General features: G+C 44.9%; 1 protein-coding gene across 1 annotated transcript; it reads left to right on the top strand.

Moving 5' to 3' along the window:
- Positions 1-8,085: 8,085 nt before the first annotated feature.
- On the top strand, positions 8,086-14,406 carry BCL2L14 (BCL2 like 14). Its single transcript, XM_074572787.1, has 5 exons — positions 8,086-8,503; positions 11,088-11,252; positions 12,197-12,264; positions 13,316-13,588; positions 14,353-14,406. Exons 1-5 carry the CDS (start codon positions 8,086-8,088, stop codon positions 14,392-14,394), a joined length of 966 nt encoding a protein of 321 aa, XP_074428888.1. The 3' UTR covers positions 14,395-14,406.
- Positions 14,407-21,523: the final 7,117 nt, after the last annotated feature.

Raw genomic sequence — 21,523 nt, 5'->3', positions numbered from 1 at the left:
TTTAACACGATTTTGAAAAAAAATATGCAACAACATATGAAAAAATGTACACTAGTTTATAGAGGAAGAGATACAACTTTCCAAAACACTTAAAAAACCCCTTCCTGTATGAAAGCAATGATTTGATTTGACCTGTACCATGGAGAAAAAGAGGTTTCAGAAGAAAAAAAAAAAAGATAGCATTTGGCAAGAAGCCCCAAAGAAGCATAGACTTTTTCCCCTTGCCTAGTGCACTGCTGAGAACAAGTCACGTGCAGGAGAGGCCAGCCCTATCATTTCTGCTTTTTTATAAGCGAGCTGACATGCTTGAACGTTGTTCTCATAAGGAAGTACACAGGGCACTTTTTTTTTATTGCAAGTGCAGTGCCCTTCTTAGTGAAAGCTTATGAACATATGTTTTGATGAAAGACTGAAAATATTAAATAAAAGAAGTTAACTTCAGGTTTCCGAAGGGAAGTGCTGTGCTTGCAAAGCTGGCTCTAGCGAAACAAGCCTAACCACTGGAAGAGGAGGACAAAGAATTGAGATCAGCAGGCACCCAGGGCTGCTGGTGCAATAGACTTGGAAGGTAATAAACCCCCCTTTTCTTCTCTGAACTTGGTTTCTCCTGTATAATGTTTGTCTGTCTATAACCCAGCACAAGACTCTCAGAATCTTAGTTGTATATGGATTAAATGGCTATATTTATCATTGTAACTTTAGGTACCAAACAATGTACTTTCAGGTTTAGCTGTGGTGTCAAAAATGGTAAGAACTGCCCTGGGACTTCTGGAGCTGCCATACGAGCTTTGCTGCTGTTGGCTGTATGCCTTTGAAAGAAGATATTGACATACCTAGCCAAAGACAGCAAGGTCCTTCTCTGCCAACCACACTACAGTTAGTTGTGGAAGGTTGAATTTTAAATTTGGGACGAGCCCAGTGTATTCATGTAGACTTAAATCCTCACCACCTTGTTCTTGCAGGTCAGCCCGGTACAAGCTAGGTGACCTCTTGCTGGTAAGATGCCTTCATTTACAACTGAAAGAAACTCTAATCCAAGCAAGTAAATGGTGGAGGTGTGTCAATAGGGGACATGCTCCCTTAAAGTCATCAGTAAGCAGATCTATTCTTCCCTTTTTGCTCCCAGGTCTTTGCTGCACAGTCATAGCTGATTTAGTCTACTGGAGGTCATAAATACGTGCCTTACCATTTCTGCTGGTGATGAAAGCCAAGTAGCGCATCACTTCTCTCCTAGAGGCTGAGTCTTTGTCAGCTTCTCAGCTTTGAATATAAGAAATACTTCTGGACAGCTGCAGGCTAGCATAAAACTTGTCTTCTGAAAGACGTGTATCAGCGTAGACCTTTTTTATATAGCACGCGTTGTATCTGTTGCACAACAGTGCTCATGAAAAATCTGTTGCCACTAGGGAGGTTTTCCTAGTGTAACTCTGCCTTCACTAATTATGTTGTGTCCTATTTAGTTAAGATTAAATAAGGGGCACACAGTCCTTCAGCTTGCAAGTTATTGCTTTCCATCCTAGAGGCAACTGTATTGGAGTAGACGTGGAGAAGGCCTTTCTGGTGGGCTGGTGTGTAAAACCAGCTTTCCACAGCATGTGTACAATTTAAACCAGTTCAGCCTCTCTTGCACAGACAGCACATATCTGGTAAGGCTTTTTTGAGAACGACTGACTCAATATGTACAAAATATTTCTTCAGCGAAGCGTGTTGCTTTACATAATAATGAACTCTGGAGACCTGTGATGGTTCTGCTTTTCTCCACGAGAACTATCAGTAAGTTAGGGTCACCCACCCAGAGGAATGGATCTAACTTGAAGAGCTGGGAGAGGAATCCTGGCCATTGCTTTACCTTGCACAGGAGCCTCCACTATGATGTGCCCCAATCTGCTCCTCTGCATGTGAGAGCAGAGCTGAAGGGAAGGACCCGCACCTGGGATGGGTCAATAAGGTAAACAGTGGTCCTTTTATTGTTAGCGCCTTTCTCCAGCATTGCCTCAAAAATAGAGTGTTCTATTTAGGACTGGTCTCCCAGGCAAGCAACTGCATTTCTGTCTTTGCTGGTTGAGAGAGAAAGACCAGACCAGACCGAATAACTTAGACTAACAATCATTTTTTGGGGGCCTCTCTCACTTCTCCTTTCTTTGTCTATTCAGCCTTTCAGGGCAGGCTCTGCCTCTTGCTGCAGAGCCATCTTCACCTACCTGAGCTTCCCTGGGCTTTGCTAGTGCCGGCGACAGTGTATGTGACGGGGAATCGAGACAAACAACAGGGTCAGTGCTGACATTGCCTCTGCTTAGCCAAGGTCCCTAAGCCTTTCGGAGGTAAATGCCAGGGCTGTGCGTGAGGCAGTGAGACGAACCTTCCCGTGAAAGAAATAGTGGTAGAGCTTGTCAGTGCTATGTGGGCACCTGAGGAGGAAGGACGGGAGGCACGCCAGCAGGGTTAGGAGGCAAGGAGGGGCTGGGAAAGCATGAGCGCAGCACCCAGGTGTGGGCTCAGGTGGATTCTGTGGTGAGCACCAGCCAAGAGGCTTGGTAGAGTTAGCCACCATGGTGGTTTGCTGCTATGTAGGCAACTATATATTAATAAATAACACCACTTGGTGCAGTTTTGTCAAACACTGGCCCTCCAAATCAGCAGTTATTTCGTCTGCTTTTGAACCTCCAGGCTAGACTTCCCCCTGACAAAGATTAAACAGTCCCATTGCTAGTTTTATCTCTTTTTTTTTATTGTTTCTTTTCTGTATCCCACACACTCAGCCTCATATAATAAACTTCTCAAGCTTTTAGTTGACTATCATTGCAATTGGCCCACGGTGGTGTTACAGTGCAGCAATTTTGGAGGGTATTTTTGTGGACTTGGGCAAGTTTAGCCAGTATTGGCTCTCAGGGACTCCACGGGGAAGCAGGTTTTGTTGGTTGTGCTGCTCACAGAAGTCCATCTGTGTTTTTGCCAAATTTCTCATTCCTGGCAGATAATTCTTGAAGCGAGTGGAAGGTTATAGGTAAATGTACTGCTATGAGTGTTGGCCATTCAATTTCCATTTTCTGGGAAATGGTGTGTTGATGTAGCATTCGACAATGGGAGGAAAAGGTCCAGAGGAGAGTAAAGAGGGAGTGGGTAACGCTGCTGCCTCAGAGCCTGCAAGCTCCAGAAGATAAATAATTTAGACCAGAGTTTTTAAGTAGACAGAACGAGACCGTGCTGCTACTCTCCATAATCTGATCCTCTGAGTTTCTTTTAATCATCCTAGGAAATAATATGCAGTTTTGGATTTTAGCAGGACTTCCAAGTACTTGTCAAATTGAATCAATGCTTGCATAAAAAAAAATGTTCTTTATAGAAACTCATTTCTGAGAGAGAGTTCGTGCAAAGTGAGTGCTGCTTCTGCAAAAGGCCTGGCTTGTCTCTGGCCCGTACCAGATGGGATTTTGGAAAAATAAAGTGGGTTTAGTCTGAAGAAGTAAGTCTCAAGAGAGATGTAATCACCAATTAGGATTTCAAACTAAAATGGACTAAAAAACAAGTTAGCTACTGGCAGTCTCCTTTATAAATGCTCGCCAGCATGCGGTGATATCTCCTTTTCTTGCTATCTATAATTAATGGCATACATGAGCTATAAACTATGATTCCTTGTTCTTTTTTTATGCTCCTCTGGCCTTGTTGTTTACACAGGGGTGAGATTTCTTACCGAGACATCAGTGCTCAAAAAAGTACCAGTAAGGAAGCTCCCATACCACATTTTTACCAACATAATTTCTTTCATTTCTCAGAGGTTCCCCGTCAGATCGAGGTGCAGGCTTAGCCGTACAGCTGCATCTGATGTGCAAGTGCTTATTTGAGGTTATGTGCTAGCCAGCTGTAATAATACCCTACCTCCTGCTACTGGTCTGCACTTCGCCTCGTTTAGGAGACCAACCTTTGAACTCTTATTTGATTTTTGTCTGTTCAGCCACCTTGGGTAGGGCTGTTCTCAATGTATAAGTAACAGCCCACTGTAAAGGGCTGTAAGGGTTTTTTAATACTGCTACTGGTAATTCCTCTTGCTGTTTGGGAATGAATGTTTATATTATTTTATATAATTACTTTATAATTTATATATATAGTTTTTTATATATATAGTTTATCTATTTTTAGATTGTTATTTGTATTTTTATATTAGTGAAAAATGAGTATGTATGAATGTTACACAATTTTTTTTTAGATCTATAAAGAGTACCCATGGTGGGAAAGGCTATGCTTTTTTAAGTAGCGTCGGTGTCTGATCTGAAGGGTGACGTTAGATCTTTTCAAGGAGAAACTTGAGTTTGAATGAGGTATTAAATAATTGAAAAGAATGGCATAGCCTTTAAAATTTTCTCTCTGTGTCTGGACAAACTTCAGAATGAAATAAATGCTTGGTCTGGTTTCTGGGGCAAAGGGCAGTGCCAGTTCCTGGGCTCATTGACCAGCTTGAAGGGACTCGCTGTAGCCTTGCTTTCTGTGCAGCGGACACACTGAGAAATGCAGTGCGGCTTAAGACACTCTTTAAACTGCTCTGGTTTGGACTGGAAGATGGTCTCAAACAATCAGGGGGCACGGAAAAGGTCTTAGCTTTGCTCCCCTGCATCACGAGGGTGGTATGCACATCGGTGCTCCCTTCCTAGGCACAGCAACCAAGAGGCAGCAGCCCCATGCCCGTCTTGCATCTGCGTTTCAGTTCTCCTTTGTTTTCTCTGTATTTCTAGCTCCCACTTCTTTTTCTCCACTTACTTCATTTCTTGTAACAGTCTCTTGCAGATATTTTCCTGCTGGGCTTTCAGTTTCCCTTGCAGGTTCATTAAAGCTGCCTACATGAACGTGGTGAGAAGACACAAAGCTCCTGCTGACCCCTTGAATATGTCAAGGAAGTAACTAGCAAGAGAAGGGGAACTTGTGCCCTCTTCTCCGGCCTCCAAAGTGCCCTGGCCATGTCCAGCAAACAGGGACTCACCTTCACATGACCTTGTGAGCAAGACGTCTCAGTGCAGTACTGGGCCCTTCACAGGACAGGGCTCCTGCTGAAGCCCAGAAGGCTGTTTGAAGGCAACGTAGTTGCTTGTACCTTGGATGCTATCGGGATAAATTCTCTTCCAAGCACAGTGGGATGCTTTGCCACATGAAGTTTAGTATAGATTTCTAAACATTCAGTTGGAAAACTGAGCAAGCTGACACCCAGGCTTGCACTGGGAAGAAAATTTCAGAGAGGCTGTTGCCATATGTTTGAGACAGGTTGTTGGAGGCTGGGGGTGGGGTGGTGGTGTGTCAATAGCTTAACTTGAGCATGGTTGGGAAATTACATTTTGGCCCACACATGGAGTGACTTAACACAGCAGCTCCCTGAGAGATAAACAAGTCATCTTTCCCTTTTCTACCAGTGGCTGTGCTGGGTTTTTTCCCCCTAGTTTTTTCCCCTTCTCCCTATTACACTATTACCGTTCTCATTTCTTTAGCGACTGTCCTAAAGTGAAAGTGGAAGCCAGTGCTATCGCGGAGCAGCATCTGGAACAGTGCTTTCTCTTGAAGGAAAAATAGAGTCTCTAAAATGGGATGCAAACTGTGGGGTGCATAGATACATTTAGCAGTGCAAGGTTAGAGGAACTATCACGTTGGACCTATGATGCAACATTTCCAGGTTTCTTCCTCCCCAACCCTTTCCCTTTCTTCTTTCCCTTCCTCCTCTCCTTCCTCTTCCCCTTTTCTTTCCTCGTCCCTTTCCCCTTCCCTGGTAAGGACAATGCTGAACTAAGAGCACAGGTAAGCCACGGGTTTGGAGTTGGTCTAATTTCTGATGCTCGTACATACGTTCCTTTTTTTCCCCTCTGTTTTCTCAACACCGCCACCAAAAAACAATTTAGCTTAGCATGGTGGAAGTAAAAGTGGCTTATCTAAGTTTTGTAATATTGCTTGCTTTTTTTTTTTGCAGCTCATGGAAAAACAGCAGAGTGCCACAAAAGTGGGTTTTTTTAACTTAAATGGTTATAAATGTGAAACTTCACCAAAATGAAGTTAAAATCTTACAATAAAAGTAGTATTGAAAACAAGATGACACATCAGCTGATCTTTGTTTCTTTCCATACCTTGCTGGGGCAGGGAAATCTTTTTTGACTAATCAGCCACTTCCAACTTTTTTATTAACCCCCTTTAAGTGTGTCAGTCCTAACACCACCTATATCCAGAAGACAAAGGGTATCCTTAGCCTGAGCAGTGAAATGAGATGCATGTGCGGTGAGGTGTCTGTTCCAAATAGAGGTGTTCAGAAGTTTAAAGCCAGAGTTTTGCTAAAGGTGAGCCAGTATCCTCCTGTGGGTTTTCAGGGGACTAGGATCGTTTATACCAGATGAAGATTTGGTGCTTCGTACATACATATATGACTTATTTCACCCTCATACTTAGGAAAAAGAAAGTTTTATGGTGAGTAACAGGTGGGTCACAACGCAACAACTTGTAGTTTTCTGGAGTTTGAAGGAAGCAGGTAGTACCTTCAGACCTCTGCACAGTAAAGACAGATGATCTGCAATTAAAGTGCAGCCTGGCAATCTCCCTGCTTCTGAGCATTGCCTCCCAGCACCTGTGAAGAAACAGGATGCCCAGGTGCCTTCATACACCATTGCTGTGCCTGGAGACCCCTGCAGGAACAGGCTGTGCTAGAACGCTGCCTCCTACAGAACAGCCGCTCTGTTGTTGTGAATTAGGGGGGATGGCTTGCTCTTATCCCAGTGGCAGAAGTTAAAAATACAAGGGGGAGCAAGGCACCTCCTTCCCACTGACTTTCCTTTGGACTGGGGGGGTCTGTGGTGTGTGTTTAACTCCCAAATGTGAGTCTCCGTGCTTAGGATTTAACCGTCCTGTTGGATACATATGAGCAATAGTGTTAGATTCAAATAGCAGAATGATATTCCAGGCGGGAAGAAATTAGCTTAAATTTGTTTCTCTCAGCCTGAGAGCATAGTGTGTGTGAATTTGGTACTTGTTTAAGACAGGGCAGTGAGGACAGAAGCCTCCTATTTTGGCTTGTCAGCAAGAGAGACCCCAGTGACAGGTTCTGGATATGTGCATAGTTTTGTTCAACTTTATGAGGGTCATTGAAGAGAGGTGTCACAAGAGCCTGCCATCGGTGGTCGGGGCTGCCCGCTCAAACACCTAAAACCTCACCTGGGCTCTGCAGAAGAGACCTTTTTGGGTCACTGCATCACAGCTGATCCCTCCCGTGTCTTCCTCTTGTTTTTCTGGCTTCAGGGAGGCCAGGTGGAAATGGGTCTAGTGAAAAGCAAAAATCTAAGAGTGTTTCGCGCTGTGGCTTGGTAAGCTACGAAGCGTTAGGGAAACAGGAAGATGGCAAAATGCACGTACGTGCTGTGGGATTGGTGTGTTTATTTGGACAAGAACAAATTACACTAGATAAGTGCCACCGCACCATCCATTGCATGCAGTCAAACACGCAAGATTGTTGATTCAGGTCCCCTAAAGTGAAAGGACAGTTGAGAACGTTATGATATGTAAATATGATATTTTTTCCTAGTGTTTGGGCTAGTTCTCATTTGCATTCCTACCTAGAGCACTCAGGGCCCAAATTTGCTAAAGCTTCCTCCGAAAGCACAGTTCTCATGTATTTACATGCTTGCTCATTTGAGCCAGAGTATAGGCTTTTCCTCTGCAATGCTTTGATGAATTTTCTTTCCATACTGAGAACCAGTTCTTGTTGTTATGGGCTTTCTTCATTTCCTGCACTATACCCTGACCATTGAATACTCCTTGAATTTCCTCATCTTTCTTGCCTAAGCCACCACATGCAGTTAAGACCAATGTAGCAGATCTCTTGTTCTCGTTCTTCAATGGCCTCGAATGCCGCCTGAGGTATTTCTCAGTAACAAAATTCTCTAACTCTCTTTCCAGAAAACAGTGCTTCTCTGGCTCGCAGATACTGCAATATTTTTCATATCACTGAAGTTTATAAGGTGTTTGGTGAAAGGTTCTGAAGAAATGTCGAGTACTGGTTGGTATTCATGAAAAACAGGCAATTCCCTAAGCCATTAAAACTAAGAATATGTTCTTGCAGGGACCAAGATGTCTTTGCCAAATGATGTCAGTATGGAAGAAATACCGCTGGAAGATGATGAGCGAGACAGCATAGAATACAAGATCCTAATGGCCTACGCCCAGCGGCGGTTGTCTGTCAGTAAATATAGGAAACTTCTGAAAAATGAGGCCAATGTGCAGAAGTCGTCGTCGTTAATCAGGAGAAAAGCGGAGATTGACCACCAAAGGGATAAAAAGGGACCAACACTAACAGCAGTTTTTCAGGGTGGCGTGACTGAACAGCACAGCAAAAAGCAATCGAAAAGAAAGTACTTGCCAGGATATTGTCTGCCTTTTCTCTGCGGCGGAGCAGCTCAGGAAAAGTCTTCAACACCACCAGTGCAACAAGGGCACACTGAGGCACAACCTAAGATCATTCTAGAAGGGAATTCTCAGCATCAGACAAGTATGTCTTAGTTCTTTCCTTTTGCTGTTTGTCTTCAAATCTCTCTCTAGATAGCTTAAATGGCTGATGGCCTGTGGAAAGGCAGGAGAAGGAATGTTTCTGTCACTATTTGGTCATGTCCTATGCTAGCTCTATTGATTTCCAATTAGGACGGTAGATTGCCAGACCTTCAGTAGTGCATGCACACGCAAGATGCGTGCTTGTGACTGGCTTTTCTGTTTTTGATTGTATGGTGGTAAGTATTGTACAACTGTACAGATTGTTTTTTCTGAGCATTGGCTTTTTCTTTTTTGTACCTGGTTAGAAAGAAAACATAAAACACTGGTCAGACTGAAGACCCCCACACTAAAATCAGGGAAGAGAAGTTCTTTGAAGGCCCGTTCAAATCATGCAATATATATTCTACACTAGATCGAAGTGCCAGACTCTGCTTGAAACACTGGTGCTAAGCAGTTGGCAGTATCCAGCCTCAAGAACAGAGCAGCCCATGTCTCTGGGCCACCTCTTCTATCTTAAATGGAAACAGTCTTTTGGAGTTATCTAAATCTCCTTCACACATTGCTATTATATTAAGTCTGAACCTGCCCTCTCATGCTGGAAGAAGAGCTGATAGTTGGCTGTGACCCATCTGACATCCGGGGATCCCATCCACATAAACATCTTGTACCCCAGCCACCAAAGCCAGCCCCACGTCAACTACTGCACTGCGGGCAATGGGATTTTACCTTTTGTACTCTGGAAAATAACTAATATAAATATAACTAATATAAATATAAAATAACTTTTCATATAAGACTGAGAGAGGAGGATGAGGTATCCCCATTAAGTTGCCATATACAGTATATGATAGGTTGCCATATTGCTTTCGTATACATAAGGTAAGGGGTTATTTGCTTAATTCGTCACAGCCTAGATACTATTGGTGTTGCAGCAGTTCTCCCCTTTCACCACATCTAAAGATATTACTAACAATTATCCATCACCTACTCCTCCAGATGAATGCCCCATCCCTGATCAGTTTAACTGTCCTGGGCCAGCTCCTACTCACCAAGCCCATAATTTTCCCTCCTGACAAATCCAGCTGCATCTCTCAAGAAATGGTCCCTGCCTCAGCCCAGTGCCTTTTGCTAGGGAGAAATAACTACAACTTTCCATTGTTTGATTGCCAGGGACATTCGTCTGCATCTGGATATCTGTTTTTATATCCATTTTATTTTCACATTGCCAAGGAAAGCACTCAACGGTTTGGGTGCAATCACTTGACAGCCCTGCCAATAAATTGCTGTGTTCCCTGCAGCACGGGTGGCAGCATGGCGTCAAGGAAAAACCTCCCCGTGTTGGGTGTTAACCTCCCTGGGGATCCTGCCTGGCTTCAAATATTGGCTTTACCTGCCCTTCAGCCAGTTGCTGGACCAATTCCTACAACATTATTATTATTATTTGTCACTTTGTTAGCAGCTGCACTGCAAACTTGCCCAGGCCATTCTGGAGAAAATGGGGATGCTGTTGGGGACTACCCATCTAAATTGAAGGCCTGTCCTGTTGCCCAGTCTTAGGTTTCCGAAGTAATGAACAGCCTGATCCCCTTCCTAGAAGTTTAGCAGCTCCCTGACAAGCTCTGCAGCAGACAAGGGGATGGAAATGTCTTGGGGTTCATTCACCAGCCTTGAAATGCAGGTTTTGTTGGCTGCATTAACCCCTGCGGCCCTCACAGTAAACTCTGCTTGTGAATTTTACGTGTCTTATGGGTCAGGCCACTCCTGAGCTTGTCTTGATGCCTGATGGTCACGCAGGAGCTGCCACTTGGCAGTTGTGGTGGGGAGATGGGGCTTTGCATCCCAAGCTTTGTTAGGCAAATTGTAAGGAAGGCCACACTGTAGATGAAATGAACCTTGTAACAGCTCCTGCTGCTCTCTTTGCTATAGCAGGATCCCCGTTGGAGTCCCCTCAGTGAGGCACGCCTTCAGCCAGTGAGGGTCCTGAACAGGGTCATTACACAAGGTGGATAAAGCCAGCCTGGTTGCCGAGTTCTCCAAATATTCATGCCTGCTTAATACAGCAGTGTCAAGGACAGGAGAAGCTATTGTGCTAGAGGTGCCTCTGAAGTGAAGTCTGCTTCTCCTTTCCCAGGATTAGACCATGGGAACAAGGAAAGAGCATTCAAATACACCATTTTTTTCTGAATCTGGACCTATAGATGAACTAATCACGGGCAATACCACTCTCACAGTAAGGTCTGAGATTCACAGTCCTGTAGAGCAGTGCTCTCGCGGTTCTTAACACACGGCGTGCTTCTGGCTCGCAAGGATGTACACTGGTGAACAACACTCACACTTGCCTCTGTATGGCCTCTGTATAGTTAGCTGCTGCTCAAATACCAGAGAGGGGCTGTACTGCTCTACTTGTCTCTCTAAATTATTACCAGCCGATCTCAAGAAATAGCAAAGCCCCAGTGTGGGGAAATGTATCTCCTGATATCCTATGGGCACTTCCACCTCAGGGGGCATGTAAACGAGTAAATCACTGAATTATTTCCTGGAAAGATTAATTGCCTTCTTTATTTCCCACCCTCCTTCCCAATCAGGTGAAACAACAGATGTCAACCACATTGCAGACAAACTTGCCAAGCTTGTTACTTCCAGATCCCAGGAATCTCCTTCAGATGTGTCATTCAAGATAATGTCTCAAGGCCTGTGTCAGGAACAAGACGATAGTGATCCTGGTGGTGAAACTGAGGGCGAGGAACATGGTAAGGGTGAAGAATTTCATGCTCCCGGGCAGCACGTCAGGCTGGGATTGCACACTGAGGCATTTTGTCTAGACATGGTGAAGTGGTCAGGGCTTCTGTGAAGGACGTTTGCTCTGCTGGTTCTTGCTCTGTCGCCCACATTTCAGGGGCTGTTCTTGCAATCCTCTAACGAGTCCTGCCTGCCACTGCAATTAAAGGAAGCACCCTTAAAAATCCAAGGAGGTGTGACATGAGAAAAAGAGGATAAAGGTAAAGGGACATAAGGTGTCAGAGCAGCAGTAGGAGTGGCAGGACTGAGGGCAGAGAAATACACTGGGCCTCTAATGCCAAAGACCAGTCCCTGGGGCAATAATGTCTTGGTCAATCCCTCTTCAGTGATGGGACAACATTGCTCAACAATCTGTTATAAGTCTGAACTGCTTGTCTTCCAGGACGTCTGCAGAGATTTAGTTTTAATGCAAGCTTTCTATGGATTTCTGGTGACAAGGGGGATCCTTCCATACTTGCATTTTCTTTAATCTGGCAAACCCAGAGTTTGTCCTAATGAGTTGCAGAAGGTATAAATGTCAATGGTGAGGGATTTTTTTTTTTTCCTAATTTTAAGTCCATTTTCATGGGCTACCCCTAGGCGCTCTTTTGTTCTGGCTTGTTATCAGAAATATCTCAAAGCCCAAAGGGCTGGTAGTGGGATGTTAAAGCCCCTGCTCTTTCCCAGAATCTTAATTGAAGCAAAACATCGGGCAGATGGAGAAACAGCATTGCTTACTCCACGCAGACTAGAACAGTGAGCTTCTGCTTAAAGCCTGAATGCACACCTCATTGTGAATTTGCCACAAAATAGCAGCTGTTTTCGTGATTAAGTGACACAAAGGCTTTTGCCACAGTTTACTATCTGAATGCTACTAGAAGGCTGAGATATTTATGTTAACTTTTTTCTTTAACAGATGAAGAAAAGATAATACGAAGAGTAGTTGCACTGTTAAGACAATCAGGGGACCAACTAGAAGAAAAGGTAACTCCTTCTATTTTCAGGAGCTCCTTCGGTTTTCAGGAGCTACACAGTTCAGAGTGTGAGAGAGAGATTTACTTCTCCTGGGAGTGAATGTTTTGTAACCTGGTGCGCTCTGTCTCTATCCTGAACTTCTCTTTCCACATTTAGGTCTTTCCGAAACCTTCACCATTCACCCTGAAATCTTTCTCAAGACCAGAGGACTAGCAGAGATCTCTGCTGGGGGGGGGTGCAGGAGGAAGACAACAAAAATGTACATTTCAAAGAGCAGTCACTTTCCTTGTTCCTGTTGACTTTTGTGGCATGTAAGCACTTGAGTCACTCTGAGAAACTCATGTGTTCACATTAAATTTGGCATACAAATTGTTCCCAGTTGGAGGGACAGAAATGCTACAGCTTTGAGAGTTGCTGGAGGGAAATAAATCTTCTGAGCACATTTTGAAAGCCCTGCCCAAAAGCTATAGAAGAACCCCCACATGAGTTCATTAGTTGGAGTGGAATTTTTCTCTATTAAAAGTATACGTACCTGTTCCCTTTACTCCCTTTTTAGCTGCCCCCAGCCTAAAAAGGTATACTCCCACATGGAGGACGCGCTCAGCTCCTGCAGCAGAGAGGTATACAAATGCAGTAAGAAGCATCACAAAGACCATGACTGAGCAAATGGAGCTTAGCATGGCAGCTGTTGCCAGCACCTTCCATAACCTTGCTTTTACTGTCACCTTCCCGCTGCTCCTGTATTCCCATGTCCCCTCACCTGCAGGTCTCAGTATCAGTGTCACACTTATTTTGCTTTCTCTCTCTCTGCTTCTCTTATTCACAGGCAAAAAAACTGGAGATTTTTTTTTTTTTAGGAAAAAACATGAAGTGACCTCCAGAGCCTAAAGTAGCAGTTTTGCAGCGAGTTGTGGGGTTTGTGTGTCATCTCTTGCATTCAACACCACAATTTGACTATACTGCATGTAATACTTAGAGATGCTCTCCTTTCCCGATAAGACGAGGAAAGCAATTCCAACAAAAGCAGCTCAATTTAATCAATCCTTATTCTTAATTTCAGATCAAAAAGGACAGTGCTTTCTGTCAGCATTTTAAAGACATGCTGTCCTACACCTTCTTTGAGAGGATCACTGATTTGTTCCTGGAGGATGTCTCAGCAGTTTCAACAAGTGAGCCAGGAGGTCAAGTACAATGCACAAAAGTTGCCTTTACAATGGAAGTTGTCACCAGACTTACTGCTGTGGACAACCATCCTATGAACCTGGTCTTGGGCTTTGGATTAAAGTACCTTAGAGAACACTTCAAGCCGTGGATTCAGGACCAGGGTGGCTGGGTATGTGTTTTGCCTCCATTGACTTGTGCCTAGCCTTAGGCACCTTGAAGCAGCACACTTTCACAGAACTAACACGGGCCAGATGCAAACCAAACCAAACTGCATATTCTTTAATGGAGCGTGTACCCCAGCTATGGAAATACTTGTTACAAGGCATCTTCTATGCCTCAAGCTTTTCATTTACATAGGTCCAAAAAAAACCAACAGGAGACATGCATGGAGAGTTATTAAGTACAAAACGCTGTTCCAGGCACAGACAGTCTCTCCACCACGAATAGCTGAAGGCTGGGAGAAACACCAGAAAACTTTATGCTTGCCCTAGTTCTATACTTCTCCCTGTAAGTCTGCCGTTGGCAGGTTCTGGGGGCAGCTTATTAGTTCAGCGGTTAATAGAGTCCACCCTTATGGCGTGGTATCCTTCCACCTTCCCCGTACACAAAGGCATCTGTTTATCTTCATATCCCTCTTTCAAAGTCAGTTGTGCCAGGTGCCCTTTTGTCAGCAGTGACACTGAGCTGCTGCCCTTCGTAGCTCCTTTACCTGAATTTGCTGGGAGGCACTTGCAACGGAGATCCTAGTCCTTTTGTGCTTCATGAAATGAATGGAAACGTTCAGCAGCTGTACAGCCTGTGTCCATTGGAACAGATAGCATGCGAGGTCAGGAAATCCTACTGGCAAGCCTACTGTCTGACCTCAGCAGATTTGAAATTAGGGTGAAGGTCTTCGTTACTTTCATAATTGTAAGTTTTCTTTCTACGTTACAGGATAAGGTTTTGACTTCACTGGATGAGGAAGAAGTAGAGTGACCATGACTGAATCCATTCCTCAGGGTGCAGGAGCCTTCGCTTAAGGGACACAAAGGATCTTACCACAATCTGATGCCAGGATGATTAGTGGCTGCGTATTTTTATTTTTAACATGGAAGGTTGGAAAGTTGCATGGCTAAATTTGTTGGGTACAATTGCACTTTCTTAAAGTTGGCATTGAAGTAGAAGTGTTCTTCAGTGGATATGAAGGCACTTTCAACTCCCCTGGAGCATTCAGTGCCATGGATAGTGATTTTAAGTATCTTTCTGAGTAGAGATGCCTGCCACTACTCCTATGGATGGATGTTAAAGTGCAAACTGGACAAAAATATCCAAATATGCAATCAAGAACCACTGGACTGTGATCAACCATCAACCAAGTGAGACAAGTGCTGCCAGCTTTTTGTAGTTCATAGAGGTACCACCTGTTATCAATTCCACAGTCCCTTGTTAGAAGGTACACCTACACACTGCTACCAGTTTCCTCTCTCTCCCCACCTCCTTCTCTGAGTAGGTTCTCCAAAGTATTGATGCCATTTTATACTTCTGAAAGGGACTGAGTAGGGTTAATGAGGGCCTTTTACTCCACTGCCTTCCCCACTCCCCCAAGAAAATAGACTTGATCTACCTATAGATTCTTTTAATTTGAACTCTTCTCTTTAACACCCTTCAAAGCACGGCACAAGAGATGTTGACTTCTACAGCATTATTTTGTCCATTAATGTGGAAGATACAAATGTTGTGGGAGCTTTGTAGTCCAAGAAATGTAAAATTTATCCTACTGTACCAGTTTTCCTCCTTATTCAAAAGCAGCTCGATGCTATGTATAATCTCAGGGATTTCTCTGTAAACTGAACTGACCCTTCGGCCATTGAAAACAAGTGATCTGGTTAGAGTTCTTGAATCCGTCTGTGTGGCAGTGGAAGGAATAACAGCACATCATTTAGAGTAGAGGCGGATGCCAGTGAAACTATTCATGATTTTGAGGCTTGGTTTGTGGCCTTTTTAGCTGATGACCTTTGGATTTCTGTCCCCTGCAAATCCCCAGTGGAGACAGGGGGAACTCGGGACGTCTGCTGAAGCCATAAAACCATGGCATTGCTTCTGTGACTTTCCAGTACAGACAGGTAATGTTTCCTGAAGAGGCTCCCTGCCTCTCAGTAAGATGCCCTTCCACTACAGGTACCCATTCTGTGTGTATAAGTACGTTAACTACAAAGATTACGTGTAGAATTTAGCAACAAATCATGAATTTGAATGAAAGTGATAAAAAGCATTTTAACCAGATGTATAAAATATGCAGTGCTATCAAAGATCAAGTAATTTTCTAATAAACCTTAAACTTTAAATTCATGTGTAGCAAACCGTGCCTCTGTTTGGACATGAATGTGTGAAACAAAAGACAGAGACGTTGGAAGTGAGTTACCTTTGTTTCCCTTTTTGAAAGGAGCTGGGAAATACTTGATATATCTCTACACTGTAAATCTAAGGTTCCCTTAGTTTTTAAGAACATCCACTCTTTCTGATCACTTCAGGTGTCCCCAGAGGGGGGGATGATTTGTGGGGGAAAGGCAAGCACTTACCCGAACGTTCAAAATATCGTTCGTCTCCTTCTGTCTCTTGCTCCAACAACTTTTTCCTATGGAAAAAAAAAATCATGAGGCATTGTACCCTCCCACACATTGGAGGCTGCTGCTTTATTATAGATTTGATTGGTTTCTAAAGCAGGCTTGTTAGCTAGATCTTGGCTCCGAAGAACTGGATCTGATTCCATTTTAATTACACTACAACTAGACTTGATCTGCTAGCGTACATCGGTTTGCCATTAGTTGGGCAGTAGCTTACGGAATTCACTTTTTAAACTTTTTCTGCTAGAATAACAGCCTGCTATTTAGCGAGGTGCAAATTCTGTGTTTGTGAGTGCAGTTTTCAAGCCGAAGGTTTAGCAGCCCTAAAGCCACACTTGTCCCTCATCCCCAGTTCGGTACCTCAGGGCCAGTTTCATGCCGAGAGCGGAGCCAACAGCAAAATAGACTGTCTTTGAATGGGAATGTGAGAACTAGCCATCCAAGAAAAGATATTCAGCTGGTTTTTATTTTCCTCTGCGTTGTTAAGATGGATTTTTTTCAGTAGCAGTAGGGGCCAGCATAGGAAATCAGCCAAGCGAGCTGTTTCTTATTTAGTCATTCTTACATTTGTCATCTGCATTAGTTAGATTTTAAGAGCAATCTACTCCTTTTATGGCAGGGATCCGTGGTAACCTCCTTGCTGGAACGATGGCTTTGGCTTATTCTAAGAGCAGTCAGCAAGGCTGAGCTCTTGCCACTGCTGCTGCCTGGCACGAATTAACAAAGCTCTACTACTGGCTCAACCAGTCTTCGTCTTGCTGTCTTTTTTAAATTTGTGATGACTAAACTAGCGGCAGACAAATACGTGCGCTTTGGGTGCAAAAGGAAGGGGAAGGGATGTTGTGATGGGGGGCGACTGGCCATGCCTTCATTTTATGTTACTTTCTCGCAAGACATCTTCGTCTGTGTTTAGCTGTAGGACCTTCTGGGGCCTATTTGGGGTGTTACTGTAAAAGACAGAGGTTTACTGTTAAACCCAGAAGTGTCATTTGGGATTTTTTTTATTGTATATCTACCCAGGTTAGTGTCACGCTATTTGTTATATCAACAAGTTTAATTTTACAATGAACAGTTTTCACTGTGCATTAAGGTGGCAACAACAGAGCTTAGCCCCACGCAGGTGTCGCTGGGATTTATTTTTAAAGGACACGAGAAGTGTCCTGCACCTGCCTTCTGCGCTTTGTTAAAGCCACTCAGTCCACTGGGGCAGCCTGTGTTAGCACCTGGGAGCTGCCGTCCAGCCTAACATCACCCTCCGAGAGCCGGGGCTCCAGCAGCGAGTGGGACCTGCCCCAGTGGGCTTTCCCTGGAGCAGCTAAAGGCACCAGGTAAGAAAATCCCACTGCCCACGTGTGGCACAAAGGAGCTCTGCCCTGGCCCCTGGCTGCAGTGCCCCTTGCTCCGGTCCGTAAGCAGGAGGCAGAAATAGTAGAAAACAGCCCTGAGCCTTCACCCAAACCCAAACATTTTACTTGTCTGTTACTTACCTTTGCCTGTGGTCAGAGGGTTGGATTTCTTTCAGCTTTCAGGAAATGCTGTCAAATCCAGCGTTTCTCCAAAATAGGCTGATGAAGTATATATAGAGGCATCCTTGGGTCTTCTCGCCACATCGCATGGTCTCCCTCTTTTTCAACCTGCTTCTCCTATCTCTCCTTCCCACAGGTGAGTAGCAAGCCACTGCTGCCACCGATACACACACTTGAGTAGACAGAAAAGCAGCAGGTGGACAGAAAGTGAATTGCAGCGAGGCACCGAGGGGAGTAGCTCAAGAGACACCATTGTCTGAAAAGTGGATTTACTGCCTATGACTCCTCTGCTGTAGAGGCTCACAGTCTGGAACACATTCAGGTTAAAAGTTCACAGCTGGGGTGTTGTAGTGTGAGAACCAAGCAGAAAACATTAAAGCTGATTGACTTGCCTTTTTGTTATCTGCGGCTGTGATGTTCTTGCCAGGGATGGTGTAAACCCCAGAAAAGAGACAGAAACTCTAGCTCTATTGGATGATACCTAGCACAGCAGGTTGTGGGGTGGGGTTAGGAGATGTTCCGGGATTTGAGCTACTGTGATCCATCCAAGCCAACCCACAGAGAAGGTTTCTCCTGTGTCCCATGACTTTCTCCACTGTATGTCAGGCCCTGGTTCTCATGGGGGACTTCAACCACCCTGGTATTTGCTGGAAAGGTGACACAGCCAGGCATGCACAGTCCGGGAGGTTTCTGCAGAGCATTGATGACAACTTTTTGGCACAGGTGGTGGAAGACCCAATGAGGATAGGTGTGCTGCTGGACCTTGCACTAACCAACAAAGAAGGACTGGTAAGGGATGTGGAGGCTGCAGTGGATGATGCAGTAATGATGGTGGAGTTCAGGATCCAGTGTGAAAGAAGCAGGGCAAAAAGTAGGATTACAGCCCTGGATGTCAGGAGAGCTGACTTTGGCCTCTTCAAAGACCTACTTGGAGGAGTCTTATGGGTTAGGGCTCTAGAAGGTAGGGGAGTCCAAGAGAGCTGGTCAATATTCAAGGACCGCTTCCTCAAAGCCCAAGATCTGTTCATCCCTATGAGTAAGAAATCAGGCAAAGGAGGCAGGAGACCTGTATGGATGAGCAAGGAGCTCCTGGAAAAACTCAAATGGAAGGAGGAAGTTTACAGAATGTGGAAAAAGGGACTGACCACTTGGGAGGAATATAGGAACATTGTCAGAGTACGCAGGGTTGCAACAAGGAAGGCTAAGGCCCACTTGGAATTAAACTTGGCAAGAGATGTCAAGGACAACAATTAGCATCAAGTACAGCATTCAAGTACATCAGTAGCAAAAGGAAGACTAGGGAAAATGTGGGCCCGCTGCTGAATGAGGTGGGTGCCCTGGTGACGGAAGATGCGGAGAAGGTGGAGTTACCAAATGCCTTCTTTGCTTCAGTCTTTACTGCTAAGGCCAGTCCCCAGGAATCCCAGACCCTGGAGGTAAGGGAAAAAGTCTGGAGAAAGGAAGACTTTCCCTTGGTTCAGGAGGATCAGGTTAGAGATCATGTAGGCAAACTCGACACCCACAGATCCATGGGAGGCACCCACAAGTGCTGAGGGAGCTGGCAGATGTTATTGCTCAGCCACTCTCCATCATCTTTGAAAGATCATGAAGAACAGGAGAGGTGCCTGAGGACTGGAGGAAAGCCACCATCACTCCAGTCTTCAAAAAGGGCATGAAGAAGGACTTAGGAAACCACAGGCCAGTCAGCGTCACCTCAGTCCCTGGAAAGGTGATTGAACAGCTCATTCTGGGTGTCATCTCTAAGCATGTGGAGGAAAAGAAGGTTATCAGGAGTGTTCAACATGGATTCACCAAGGGGAAATCATGCTTGACCAATCTGATAGCCTTCTATGGCGGCATGACTGGCTGTGTAGATGAGGGGAGAGCAGTGGACGTGGTCTACCTCGACTTAAAAGCTTTTGACACTGTTTCCCATAACATCCTCATAGGCAAGCTTAGGAAGTGGGGGTTAGATGAGTAGACAGTGAGGTGGATTGAGAACTGGCTGAATGGCAGAGCTCAGAGGGTTGTGATCAGCAGCTCAGAGGCCTGCAGCTAGCCGTGTTCCCCAGGGGTCAGTACTAGCGCCTGTAGTAAAATTAAAATCTTGGACATCATCTTGGACCAGCCAGAGGCAGCAATATTAGCCATACTGGGATACAGGAAAAACTACACACATGTCCTGTATTTAAAGTAGCTGTGTGTGCCTTGTTTCAGCTGGCGTGATTGGTTTCTTTCATCAAACCTTTGCATCTTGGGAAAGGTACCTTCCTGGGAGCACCTGAGTTAGAAAGATTTTCTGTGGGGTGGGGGATATGGGAGCTGCTTCAGCCATGACCATCGTGTTGAGCATCAGAGAAAAGGTGAGGGTGACCTTGTGATTGACCTACTCTGGCAAAGCTGTGGAAGGCTGTGGAATAGCAGCCAAGTTTTGTGTTTTGCCTTGCCAACCCCAACATCAAAAAGCCCTGAGTGAGCTCCTCAGTGTCTCCCAGAAAAAAACCTGAAAGATTTCAGGTGGCGTTCAGGCACCTCTCAGGTGGCGTTCAGGGGTTTTCCAAATTGTTCTAGAGGCTGGGTGTCATCTGTGCCTTCTGTATTTTACCCTTTCAGGTAAATGCAGATCACTTGGTTGCTTTCTCTCCAGAAGGAAGAGAGTCAAGTCTTTTAACAGAAAGCTGAGCTCTCCGATCCCACCCTCTCCGGGACCTGGAGACTAAGGAAAATGCTGAATGCTATATAAAAGCCACAGCACTTAGACTTGAAAAATACTGATGAAATTTAGAGACGAGGTGTCCCATAGCAGAGATGTATTCCCTCGTGCTCATCCGTAACTTCTCTGTAGAAATAATTACAACAAAACCACACTGCACAAACAGGGTGTATAGAGAGACAATTTCTGCGTGTTTTTTTTTTTCCCAAGCCAGTGCTCACATAAGGAAAGCTCAGCTCTTTCTGCAGGAGCGGGGAGCGTTCACCACCACCCCTACCTAGCCTGTCCCATTTCTTTTATCTGTTGCGCAGAGAACACGCCTTCAGCCACTCACTGACTCCTGGTTTGCATCCATCTGTACAAAGGCACCCACCTGTATCCTGGTTTGGGGTACTGGAGTGATTATTACCAAGACATGGGACATAATTTGCTCTGCTTTCACTGTGGCCAGTCCAGGATAACCATTGCTGTGCCCTCCCAGCTCACAAAGAAACTTTTGAGGGTTGCTGACCAAGCGAGGTCCTGCGCAGGCTCAAGACATAAACACCCACAGCAAAGTCCCAGATTTAGCTATAAAAGGACATGGGTTTTAAAAAAAACAAACCAACAACCCACAAACAAAACAACAACAAAACAACTTAAAAAGTTTAAACACCTGACCCCAAACCTGAAAGCAGGCTGGATATCAAGTAGACCTCAGAATATCTATTACAACCTGGGTCCTCCCTGAAAATAGATTTCTGTGCATCCGGAGGGCGGAGCGCACAAGCCAGAGGAGGTCATGCAGGAGGTGCTGTGGCTACAAAATGCACGTGCCCGTGGAAACATTCGCCCGGCCCAAATCTGCTCCTGTTTTCCCGTGGCTGTGCCCAGTGGTACCACCTCATGCACACGATCCCTCTTCCCTCGCTGCATCCCTGCAGGTGAAGGGCCAGCCCTACTGAAGCATGGAGGAACCTCCCGCTGACTAAATGAAACTTGCTTTTAATAACAAACAAACAAACAAACAAATAGGCGATGTCAGCCAGCCAGGAACTTGCACATGCTCTGCCAAGCCTTAGCGTGAAGTGATGTGTAAAAGTATTAGGAAGGAATAGGGCAGAGTTCAGTGTTGGGGTCAGGCCTCTGCTTTTAATTAAGGCAAGTAGGAGTTAGGAAAGACAATATCCCATTATTGAGTGGGTAGTGCCTGTCATGTTAGATGCAGTGTCTGCATCCAATTAAAGGAGGCAAATTAGCCTTTAGTGCCAGAAGAAAAACCA

This window comes from Larus michahellis, chromosome 1, assembly GCF_964199755.1.
Source record: "Larus michahellis chromosome 1, bLarMic1.1, whole genome shotgun sequence".
Lineage (NCBI taxonomy): Eukaryota > Metazoa > Chordata > Aves > Charadriiformes > Laridae > Larus > Larus michahellis.
This window is presented reverse-complemented; position numbering and strand designations above follow the sequence as displayed.

Coding starts and splice junctions, on each gene's coding strand:
- BCL2L14 (XM_074572787.1), top strand. CDS start 8,086: ATGTCTTTGCCAAATGATGTCAGTATGGAAGAAATACCGCTGGAAGAT. Junction 11,253..12,196: donor AACTGAGGGCGAGGAACATG/GTAAGGGTGAAG, acceptor TTTCTTTAACAG/ATGAAGAAAAGATAATACGA. Junction 12,265..13,315: donor GGGACCAACTAGAAGAAAAG/GTAACTCCTTCT, acceptor TCTTAATTTCAG/ATCAAAAAGGACAGTGCTTT.